The 12416-nt window shown below is 35.4% G+C and overlaps 1 protein-coding gene across 7 annotated transcripts in view; it reads left to right on the top strand.

The window, feature by feature from the left end:
- Positions 1–12416, top strand: part of ZCCHC11 (zinc finger, CCHC domain containing 11) — an 84764-nt gene that overhangs the window by 30393 nt on the left and 41955 nt on the right. For all 7 annotated transcript variants that reach the window (XM_015566945.1, XM_006768324.2, XM_006768322.2 and 4 more), the window contains exons 7-12: positions 2421–2490; positions 2799–2925; positions 6224–6343; positions 6495–6707; positions 7814–7988; positions 10590–11287. In XM_015566945.1, the coding sequence (XP_015422431.1) occupies positions 2421–2490; positions 2799–2925; positions 6224–6343; positions 6495–6707; positions 7814–7988; positions 10590–11287 (1403 nt within the window). The remainder of the gene's footprint in view (positions 1–2420; positions 2491–2798; positions 2926–6223; positions 6344–6494; positions 6708–7813; positions 7989–10589; positions 11288–12416) is intronic.

The following is a 12416-nucleotide window of genomic DNA, read 5'->3' as shown; positions in this document are numbered from 1 at the left end:
TGCCAGCCTGGTCACCCCTAACTGCCCCCCCACCCCCGGCCTGGTTGCCCCACGCAGTCTGCTGTTCATTCGTTTGGTCGTCCCTCAGTAACCCCCTGCCAGTCTGGTCGTAGGCAGCCATCTTGTGATGGTCAATTTGCATATTACCTCTTTATTATATAAGATTGGCTCTAATATCAGTTCTTAATTTCCTATTCCTCTCCATCGGCTCCATTAGCTCTCCATTATCAGTTTATTGTTGGCTATTTCTCTGGGAAGTTATTTTTAAGAGATTAATTTGGTCCATTTATCTTGTAAAGCAGCGGTTTTCAACTGGTGTGCTACAAGAATTTTTAAAACATGCAATACCTGACTATTTAGTCAGGGGCTCTGACCTCTTTTCCCTTAGATTGTCAAATAAAAAAATGACACAGCCATTTGGTGTGAATGCCTTGTCTTGAACATAAATACATAAGTCATACTAGAGGCCCAGTGCATGAAATTTGTGCACGGGGGTGGGGAGGGTTGTCCCTCAGCCTGGTCTGCACCCTCTCGCAATCCGGGACTCCTCAGGGGATGTCCAGCTGCTGATTTAGGCCCAATCCTTTTGGCGGCGGCTTCCTGAGGTCTCTATGTGGTGAACTCTGTCTCAACAGCCAAGTCTAGTTAAATATAATAAGATCTTGGGGGGTCCTTCCCTGAGCTTCCTGGGGAGTCACCCTGCAGAAGCCTCAACTCAGTATAAGATGGCATCAGCAGACATTTGTGACAGTGTGAGGGTCAATTAGCATATTCCCTCTTTATTAGATAGGATAATAGAGTTGCATCTTATTGGTCATGTTGCATAATAAGGTTGTGTCTGATTGGTTAATTCCTGGCACCAGAAATCCTTAGATACAAACAGAGGCACCTGATTTTTTAAAAAGTCACTTTGGAGCAAAATGGGTAGGTAGTTACTTACTATTACTATTTTTTTAAATCAAAATTAAACCTATTTTTTGTCAGTTTGCCACAGAATTTTAGTAATTAGTTTAGTAATTAATTCTGTGAAAAAGGTTGAAAACAACTGTTGTAAAGGGATTTTAATATCATTTTTTCTTAATAAATATTTGTCTCTAATTGCACAAAAACTTTAAAACATATTACAGATAGGAGGTAAACACAGAGCTTTTACCTCTTTATAGAGTCACTGGAGAGTATTAACCTAGCAAAAAAATTTTAAATAGGTCTTTTCCACTAAAATATACAAATAGATCATCTTGAGTCATATAACATAGGTATATAAAATGCAGTCTGATTATAAAATTGATTGTTTTCTTTTTATTCCCTCACTTTAAAGACCTGTACTCTTTAAAGACCTCTATCCTGTCACCTATAGGATTTATTTGTTTAAGTATTTGTTTTCCAAACCCCTGAATGAGCTCTTCGTGTCTTATTCATTGTTATATCCACCAAGTATAATTCAACTCCTGACATAGAGATTTTTAGCACATGGTTTTTAATCACTTAATAATTCCAACAAGTATTACTAAGAGATTTTCTTTGAACTTCAAATGAAATAATGTTAATGCATCTATTTTTAAAAAATACATCTTTATTGATTTCAGAGAGGAAGGGAGAGGAAGAGAGAAACATCAATGATGAGAGAGAATCATTGATCGGCTGCCTCCTGCATGCCCGATCCTGCAACCCGGGCATGTGCCCTTGACCAGAATCAGTCCTCAGGCGATGCTCTATCCACTGAGCCAAACCAGCTAGGGCTAGTGCAGCTATTTTTATTTAGATTAGACATTTATGGCATGGGGCCTACCTTGGAGATACAGTTGGGCAGACTCTTCATAGTTTTATGGGAAATGAAGCCAGCAGAGTTAACCTTTTACTTCCACAGATATTTTTAAAAGAACCAAATTTTCAAAGCATTGTAGGTTCTCATTTTATGACTCCTGTGGAAATAGCCCTTGAAGTAAGTGGTGCCTTCTCTTGGCTATATCTATGAAGGTTTAACAGCTTTGACTAAATTATATACTTACTTGGATATATTCAAACTCTTAGGGATGTTAAAACTTTTTTTCTTAAGGTGATTATAATTTTCAGACAGTTGGGACTGTGCCTGTGGTTTGTGATATGCAGCAAATGGTACCAAGAAAGATAAGGGATCCTGTGGGGTTGATTCTCATAATGAGAATAGTGGATTATCCCACAGAAGCAATGGGAGTGATATTTAGAAGGAAACTATTAATGTTTACCATGGAGTAAGCATTTTAGAGATGTCAATGTCAAATAATGCAACATAACTTCCTAGTATATTCTTTTTGCTTTGCACAAATTAAAAAAGAAATTCTGAACTGATTAGCTGTTACTTCTTGACTAATATTTTCCTATCCAAGCTTCCATGATGTTGACATTAGCTTACTTGTTTTATTTTTTTCCCCCCTTATTAGTATTATATGTAGATGTGGAATCTGATTTTCACGCTAAAGTTCCTGTTGTGGTGTGCAAAGATCGGAAAAGGTTGGTAACAATGAAGAAATTTTGGTGATTCATAATGCTGCTTTTGAAATTAATTTCTCATGAACTTAAATACTAAAGTTGAAACTTATTTCTGAAGTACAAATGAACATTTAAAACATCTTGAATTTATATGGAACTCTAGTGATGGAATTGATACATAGTTTTCAGTAAGCTCTAAGTTTATTGTTTTATTTTTTATTATGCCTTCTTAAGTATTAAAATACAGTGACTGGGATAGCCACAGGATTTGAAATATTATGTTTTTGAAAGTATTAATGCAGTGAAATTTTTTTCTTTCTCATTCATAGTGGCTTACTTTGTAGAGTGAGTGCAGGAAATGACATGGCATGCCTCACTACTGATTTACTTGCTGCTATTGGCAAAATGGAACCTGTCTTTATTCCCTTGGCGTTAGCCTTTCGTTATTGGGCTAAGGTGAGTGGAACAGAGGAAAAAAATACCTAATCTGTAATAGAAATTATAATACGTAGGAACAAAATAGTTATGAATAACTATAGTAAGTTTAGAGTGGATTCGAAGCAAAGTAAACAGATTTAGGATAAATTTTGGAGGAAGGACTTGATATGAGAGTTGAGAGGAAGTGAGTAATTGATGACAACTTAATTTTTGGAAAATGCAAAGATACCAAGTTTTTGGATAAGGAGATGGTATTCTTAAACTGTAAAAGTGCATTAAATTAATTTTTAAATGTTCAGTAATTTTAATTCTAATTATCAGGAGTTTTTAAAATGTTGATAAAATGATCTTAAAGTTAGTATGGAAGAATCTTTGAGAATAGCCAAAAGAACTCAGACTAGTAAAGGGGGACCCACTTTACCACTATAAAACTGATTTAGTTAAGTGTATACCATTGGCATAGGAATAGACAAATAGATCTGTGGAGCAGAAAAGAAAGCTTGAAAGTAGATCCTAGTGTAAATGAAATTTTTATTTTAAAAAATAAAAGAATATTTTAGGGATAAAACGGTTTATTTAATAAATAGTACCATAACAATTGTATCTGTCTTGAAGAAAATAATGTTGGACCCTTAGCACGCCAAATGCAAAAATAAATTGCACTTGAATGAAAAATAAAAAATTTAGACAATTTAAGAATATATATTGGCCCACACCTCAAGGGGTCAGATTCTTTCCCCCTCCCTGTCCCCCTTTCCCTCTCCCTCTCCCCTCTCTCTCCCACTCTCTAAAAATGAGTTGGGGGGGTTTGATTCCAGTCAAGGGCACATACCTGAGTTTCAGGTTTGTTCCTGGCCCAGTTGAGGTGCGTGCAGGAGGGCAACTGATTGATGTCTCCCTCTCTCTCTTCGTGAGGATTAACAAAAAACAAAACAAAACAGCAACAACAAAAGAACCTGTATCTATTATATGTGTGTGTGTGTGTGTGTGTGTGTGTATTTACACACACTATTGGAGAAACCTTTTGACCATGATAGGAAACCTAAAAGCTGTATAAGATAAGCATATTTAGCTATATAAACATGAATACATTTTATATGGTAAAAGGTATCATAAATAATGCCAAAAGAAAAGCAGATTGGGAAAAATAACATTTTTTTCAAATTCAGATATAAAGGGTCATTATCTATAATGAAAAAGAACACATATGAATTGATATGTAATGTGTAAAAATAGAAAGACTGGCACAAGATTTAAGAGGCTATTCAGAAAAGAACAAATCCAAACATGAGACATTGCTCCCATTCCGTTGAGTAAGCATATCAAACTTGTGGCCCACAACGAATATTTTTGCAGCCCAGCCAATATAACAGTATGGAAGAAACGTTTTAAAAATTTCGTGACTTGTTATGCATAATTATTAATAACGACTGATTACTATAATCATGTTGCATTCATTTCCCTTATGCGCCTTATGCACAGGTGCACGATTTCTCTCCGCTAATACTAGCAGTGAATATTTTAGCAGCCAATTACCACATCATTAGTCTTGGACTGACGTTTGGTGTGCGCAACAGGAGATATTTCACTTTCGGAGAACAAGAAAAATAGGTTTATTTGCGTTATGCTTATTAATTTGTGCAGTTATTCAGTGTCTGATAAGTTAACGTTCAAGAAAAAAATACTAATTTTAATTAAAATGTTCTATTTATGTTAATGGTTACTCATTTATTTCAGCCCTTTGTATTCAGCATGTCTCTATCAAAATAAACTTAATGTTTCTATGAAAATTGAAGCTTTTGTTTTTTTGCTGTCCACATAAACTTAAACCTTCTTTATTTGGCCTGTGTTAGCCTCTGAGTTTGACATGCTTGCCGTTGACAATTTTTAAACTCTTGTATTTGCTTGAATTGAAATATATCATATTTTTAAATCCAGCAAATATGTTCCTAGGAATATAGCTTATAAACAAGCACTAGTACTTAGGAAATCTGTATTAGGACAGATATTACAGTATTGTTTAAAGTAGCAAAAACTGAGAACAAAGTCTGAATATCCTTGGGTGGGGGAATTATTGACTAACCATCCAGATCATAGACTATAATTTAACCGTTTGAAAGAATGTTAGATCTGTACTAATTGACCTTGAGGGACATTTCTTGGTACGTTGTTAAGGGAGAAGAGTAATATATAGAGAGATATCTATAATAAAAATTTTGGTAAAAGTGACAAAAATCAAAATCTCCCCTGTTTTATATAGAATATAGAAATGTATGTATATTTGTGTATGGTTATTTGAATAGAGAAGAAGGCATGGAGTACATAGAAGATTATTAACATGAGGCAGCAGTGGAAGCAAAATAAGAAAATATTTTTAAAAGGTTTCTACAATAAAAGCACATTGTATAATATGTTTCCATTTAACTAAAAATACACATGTCTTTATATGCAATAAAAAATGAATGGAAAGATGGTCACCAATATGTTAATAGTTATTTCAGGTGGGCAAGATTTCAGATCGTATATTTTGTTGTTGTTGTTGTTTTTGTTTTTTGTTTTTAATATATTTTATTGATTTTTTTACAGAGATGGAGAGGGATAGAGAGTTAGAAACATCGATGAGAGAGAAACATCGAACAGCTGCCTCCTGCACAGCCCCTACTGGGGATGTGCCCGCAACCAAGGTATATGCCCTTGACCGGAATCGAACCTGGGACCTTTCAGTCTGCAGGCCGACGCTCTATCCACTGAGCCAAACCGGTTAGGCCAGATCATATATTTCCGCTCTATCCACTGAGCCAAACCGATTAGGCCAGATCATATATTATATATATATATTACATTTATACTAGAGGCCTGGTGCATGGATTCATGAACCGGTGGGGTCCCTCAGCCTGGCCTGTGCCCTTTCACAATCCAGGACCCCTTGGGGGATGTTGGATTGCCGGTTTCGGCCCAATCCCCGCAGGCCAGGCCGAGGGACCCTAATAGTACACGAATCTGTGTACCGGGCCTCAAGTATGCATATAAGATCTTTGGTTAATCTCTTCCTGTCCTCCCCCCTCCCCTCTTCCCTCTGAGATTCATCAGTCTGTTCCATGTTTCTATGCCTGTGGTTGAGCGTCTGCCTTCTTGTGGTCAGTATGCGTCGTAGTTACCAAACGGTTGCTTAGGCTTTTATATATATAGATAATTACATTTTATGCTTTTTACAATGATTATGGTTGCGGGGGGAGCTACTTTTGTTGTGAAAGGAAGAAAGAAAATTACAGAAAGCTAAAATAAATGGTGGTACTTTTCCCCTTTCATTTTGCAGTTGTGCTATATTGATTCTCAAACTGATGGCGGAATTCCTTCTTACTGTTTTGCTTTAATGGTGATGTTTTTTCTACAACAAAGAAAACCCCCTCTTCTTCCTTGTTTACTTGGAAGTTGGGTAAGCATGAGTTTGTGACGTGTAGGTACATATATAGTTTGCTCTTGCAGAGTATTCTGTTAAGTTTAAACTGGAATTCTGATTTGTCTGTTTGTCCATTTTTTTAAAAAAAAATTTTTCCACTACCAATTTGGAATGCCTTTTTATATAGATTGAAGGCTTTGACTCAAAAAGAATGGATGACTTTCAGCTGAAGGGCATAATAGAAGAGAAGTTTGTGAAGTGGGAACATAATTCAAGTAGTGCAACTGAGAAAAACTCAATTGCTGAGGAAAACAAAGCTAAGGCAGACCAACTAAAAGTTGATACCAGGAGGACAGAAAAAGACAACCAAAGTAATGCCATAAAGGGAAAACATGGCAAAGTAAGCTTTTTTGTTTGTTTCTTTGACTTTTCTATTTATAGTATTTGTGATAACTTCTATTGAAGCTATTTTAATAGTTGGTTAACTGACTAATCTTGAATAAACATCTTGGCCTCATTTTCCTCATCTGTAATGTAAGGGGTTGATCTGGTTTAGTTTTTCAGTACCAAGATTCCCTGATGAATTTACAACTTATTTTGTGAGACTTCTGTTGTTTGAATCATGTCAAAGTAATTCTGTGTATATTTTTCATTTAGACAAGGAAAATTTCCTTCAGGAATTGGGCTGTAACCAAAACTTTAGCATATGGGAGTTATGTTGGCGATTGGTGGAGAAATAAAGCCCCGATGGTCCTTTAGGGTGCGGCTTGCTTATTTAATCACTCAGCATTCATTTATTGAGGGCCTGCTACATACCAAGCATTTTCTTAAGTGCTAGAGAACGAAAGTTGAATATCCATGGATTGTGTCCTCTAGAAGGATAGTCTTTCTGGGCTTCCATTTCTGAACTAGACTAGAGAAATGTGAACAATACTGAAATGTTCATGTTGTTCTGTCTTTTTTTTTAATATCCCCAGCACAATGCCAGGGACATAGTAAGTTCTAAATAAATGTTTGTCAAATAAAGAAATTAGCTTTTGCAAGCCCAGGACATTTACTTAGATTTTAGAAGTAATTACTGCAGTTAGGAGCCGTGGTGATTGTTATACAGTGGTTTGCAACCTTGGCTGCACCTGGGAATCACTTAGGAAGCTTTAAAAATCTCAGTACCCAGTCCATAGTCCATGTCAGTTAAATCGGAATCTTGGGAAAGGTATGGGAGGTGAGAGTGGTTTGTAACTCAGATATTAGTGTTTTTTAGTATTTCCACTGTGATTCTAATGTGCAGCAAAGGTTGAGAATTTCTGGTCTAGTGGAAAGAACACAAAATTCTAGGAGTTAGTAAACTGGCACTCTGTTCCCAGCTATGCCACAAACTGCTTTTTGGCAGGTTGCTCCTTTATGCTTAGTTTTTGAAAAAGTGATCTCTAAGGATTTTTTAAAGTGAAAAGTAAATGATTCATTGGTTTGTGAAGTGTAAATGAGAAGTATTTTTTTCTTTTCCAGTCTCCTTTAACATTGGAAACACCAAATCAGGTATCCCTGGGACAATTATGGTTAGAGCTGCTAAAATTTTACACACTGGATTTTGCTTTGGAGGAATATGTCATATGTGTACGGATAAAAGATATTTTAACAAGAGAAAACAAAAACTGGCCTAAAAGGCGAATAGCCATTGAAGGTACAATATATTTCATTTGGAGAATAATTGTGTGTGTTACTCATTATCTGTGTCTAATTCAATGTTACAAATTTTACCCCTTGACTTTGTAGCACTATCTATGCCACTAGGTTGTCATATATTTTAGATAAATTCTTTTTCAAGTCCATTATTGTTTATAGGATTAATACTCATTTAAATATTTCCAATCTGTAAATATTAGATTGGTTCGGGATATTAGCTTACTTACATGTCTTTATTTAATTTTTAATTATAAAAAATTTCAAAAATATAGAAAAATAGAGGTTACATTAATTTTACAAGATCCTTTTGAAGAACTTTGTGTCATAAAATTGTTGAACTATAATTTTTTTATTGTCTTCTAAATGATCTCATCTGTTAAATGTGACTACACTAAAGAAAAAAAGAACAGTTGATGTTGACAACTCAGGCTTCACATCAAATCCCAAGAATATTAAGATTTTTTTTTATTATTATCTAAAGTTTTACATATGCCTTCTTTTTGCCCAATTGACCCCTCCCCCCAACATTAAGATCTTTAGAAGTATAGGAATTAATAGAATGCCTTGTAAATTTAAAATATATATGTGTGTGTGTGTGTGTATATATATATATATATATGTATGTATTTATTGATTTCAGAGAGGAAGGGAGAGGGAGAGAGAGATAGAAACATCAATGATGACAGAGAATCATTGATTGGCTGCCTCCAGCATGCCCTCTACTGGGGATCGATCCTGCAACCTGGACATATGCCCTTGACTAGAATTGAACCTAAGACTTCAGTCCATAGGCCACCGAGACAAACCAGCTAGTGCTACAAAAGGACAAAAGGGTGAATTTTTTGGAGCTAATAAGGAAAAACTTGATGCCACCATCAATGAATTAGTTTAATCAGGTTTTCTGAAAACAACCAGCTATCAGTTCTTGTAATTTTTTTATTTACATAAAAGAAAGATCAAGCATAGAGACTATATATTCCACTGCCATCTGATTGTAAATGACAACAAAATGCTGATTATACCATTTAAAAAAATAAGTGGAGAATAGGGTTTCATGGGGCAGGACATGATGGGGGGAGGGCAGTTTTATTATTGGAAAGGGGACCTGGCCCTGAGCTTGCCTGCCTTGGGCCACCTGGTAGTGTGTGGATTCTTGACTTTGTACAGAAAAGATTTCACAGCACAAGTCCAGGTGATTTTTAGAGGATGTTTGTTAAAATGGGACAGTGAAACTAGGAAGGGTCTAGGATAGAAGAAGCACTAGGAAAGCCCGGACAGTGAAATGAGCCTAGGCTAGGCTGCTTTGGCTCACTAAGTCAGAAAAAAGGGGGCCTTTGGGACAAGTCAGGGCCCATTGCTCCCTGGATGTAAGTCTTGTGGGAGTCCCTTAGAGTTAGGAACGGCATACCTTTGGGGGAAGAAGAGAGGGAAGGCATGGGGAAGGTGTGCTCCCTGGAGGGATAGTGCACTTGCTTCTAAATTCTTAATACAAATTTACGTTCACAATATTTCACTTTTTATAGGTAGGAAATTGAATTTCTGTGCATCATTTTAGTTTAGCCTTTAGTTTGTTTAAAATTCTTCTGTCCCCTCAATCCACTTTTGGCCTCCTAGTGTGAACTGAACCCCACATATTCTCATACACTCAAGCATGTCCTCACATTTTATACTTCTTACATGTAGTAAATAAATGAGCTCTGAAACCTGCAGCCATCATAATTTCTATTCTTCCTTTTTCTTCTAGAAGGGGAAAAGAGGCTAGGAAAAGCTTTTTAAACCCTTTATTTAGATAACAGCAAAAAGTAACAGATGCTTCAACCATAACAGTCCTGTCCTGTTAATCCTTTTACTTAATGATTTTCAGTAGTGGAGAAAAAAATATGGATTGTTTTTTGGGGTGGTACTGTTCTTTTTTCCTTGACATATTTGTATTTAAGGCTTATAAAATCCAAAAACCTATAAAGATTTTCAGAAGTATGAGTTGATGCAAGCCTTTTCAACATAGTCATTTTAGATTGGATCAACATTTAAATTTTGTTTTCATTTTTACTTTCTTAGGTCTCTTCCTACTTTTGTTTCTACTCTTTCTCACTTTAATTTTCTGATCTCACTAAAGTTAAATCTTAAAGTCAGTATTTTTTTAACTGAAGCTTTGAGAGTTTAGGTTATGTTTTATTTGTTTAAATTGGGAGGAGTATGTAACTAAAGAATACTATGAAAATTAAAATTATTAATGGGTTCCAGAACTTGAAAATTTTCATTCAGTGACACTATTGGGAGGCGTATTGACATAGTTGTTTTCAGCAATTTCATCATTGAAAGTTTGTAATTACTGAGTTGGGCTCCTTAGCCATTCTCTCATTAATTATCTTATTATTATTTTCTAAAAGTTTTTTTTTTTATGTTAAGACAGAAACAGAGGAAACAAAGTTGCTATTGTATTTTTCCTACTAAATTTTCAAGGACTCTCATTGGGACTGTAGAAAAACTGGGAAAATGTACTCTGCTTACAGTCCAGCAGTTAAGATCTGTTTGTATAAACTTGAAAATGTAGTTAGTTAGTAAATACTTAGCAACTGACCATTTTCTTTTTTATTAGATCCATTTTCAGTCAAGAGGAACGTTGCACGGAGCTTAAACAGCCAGCTTGTTTATGAATATGTTGTGGAGAGATTCAGGGCAGCTTATCGGTATTTTGCCTGTCCTCAGAGGAAGGATGCAGATAAATCTACAGTGGATTCCATGAAAAAAGAAAAAGGGAAAATAAGCAATAAGAAACCAGTGAAGACTGACAATAAGACATCTAATTGTTGCATTCAACTTGGGAAAAGCACAGAAAAAATAAATGCAGAAAGAGGTCAGCCTGGTAAATATGATGAAATGAAATGTACATCACGGAGATGTATTACTGAAGATGACAATTTGTTGGTAACTGAACTAGTTTTGGCTGAACATGGACAGGAATCTTCATCTCTTTCTACCAGTGAAGGCAGAGAATTAGAGCCAAAATCAATTAAGAAACAAGATGATTTAGTTCCTTCAGAAACTTGTTTAAAAAAGGATCTCAGCCAATGTTATTGCATTGATTGTAAATCCTCTGACCTAAATGAGTCTGTTGGTACAGACTGCAGGTCAAATTTAGAATCAGAGAGTTCACATCAGAGTATGTGTACCGACACATCTGCTACCTCTTGCAACTGCAAAGCTACAGAAGATGCTTCTGACCTTGATGATGATAACCACCCCACCCAGGAGTTACATTATGTGTTTGATAAGTTTATTTTAACCTCTGGCAAGGTAGGATATAGTTTGTAAACAATCTGTAAGATGTGGTGGTTATATTGCTCTGTATTTATACTTTTTAGATATAGAAATATAAAAATAGTTGGTTTGGAATAATATTTTAGTGTATTTTTAAATTTTACTTACTGCATTTTTGCTAATAGTTGCTTTTAAAGAAATGTAAAACCCCAAAAGGTTTCAGCACTTTATTATTAGTTGATTTGCTTCACTTTCTTATATATGAAAATCATTTATCAGATATTTTATGAAAATAAATTTGGCAAAGGCACATATATTTTAAATTTTGCCTATTTTTTTATATGCAATGATTATTTTTTCTTCCACAAATGAGAATACAAGGTTTGTGAATTATAATGGTATTCTATTTTAAAGGTTTTTTTGTTTTGTTAATCCTTACCCAAGGATATTTTTTTCCATTAATTTTTATAGAGAGTGGAAGGGAGGGGGAGAGACAGAGAGAAACATCAATGTGAGAGAGAGACATTGATTGGTTGCCTCCAGCACACACCTCAAATGGTGCTGGGGATCATACCTGCAACCTGAGACCCTTTGGTACACGGGCCAATACTCCAACCAATGAGCCACACCGACCAGGGCATTAACTTTCCTACTTTTAAAGAGGCATAGTCTGAACTTTAACTTGATAAATTACAGAAAATAAGATACCCCAATGAACAGAAAATAAGCAGTAACTTACTTTGTTAATAAAAGTTTTAGCTAAGTCACGTTGCTTCAAGTATAGTATATATAATTGAAATATTATTAGAACCCAGGGTGCTGATTATATAGTTTATGTGTAAACCAGGTGGAATATTATAAAAACAACAACTGGAATGTATCCAGTAATTAATTATCCACAGCTTAATTTTTTTAAATTTATTTTTATTATTTTTTAATTTTTATTAAATCTTTATTATTCAGATTATTACAGTTGTTCCTGTTTTTTCCCCCCATAACTTTCCTCCACTCGGTTCCCACCCCACCCTCTGCCCTTACCCCCGCCACTGTCCTCATCCATAGGTGTGCGATTTTTGTCCAGTCTCTTCCTGCACCTCCACACCCCTTTCCCCCCTGAGAATAGTCAGTCCACTCACTTTCTATGCCCCTGATTCTCTTAGATTCA

Source organism: Myotis davidii, unplaced genomic scaffold, assembly GCF_000327345.1.
Source record: "Myotis davidii unplaced genomic scaffold, ASM32734v1 scaffold79, whole genome shotgun sequence".
Classification (NCBI taxonomy): domain Eukaryota; kingdom Metazoa; phylum Chordata; class Mammalia; order Chiroptera; family Vespertilionidae; genus Myotis; species Myotis davidii.
The sequence above is the reverse complement of the archived record's forward strand: the minus strand, read 5'-3'. Positions and strand labels throughout refer to the sequence as shown.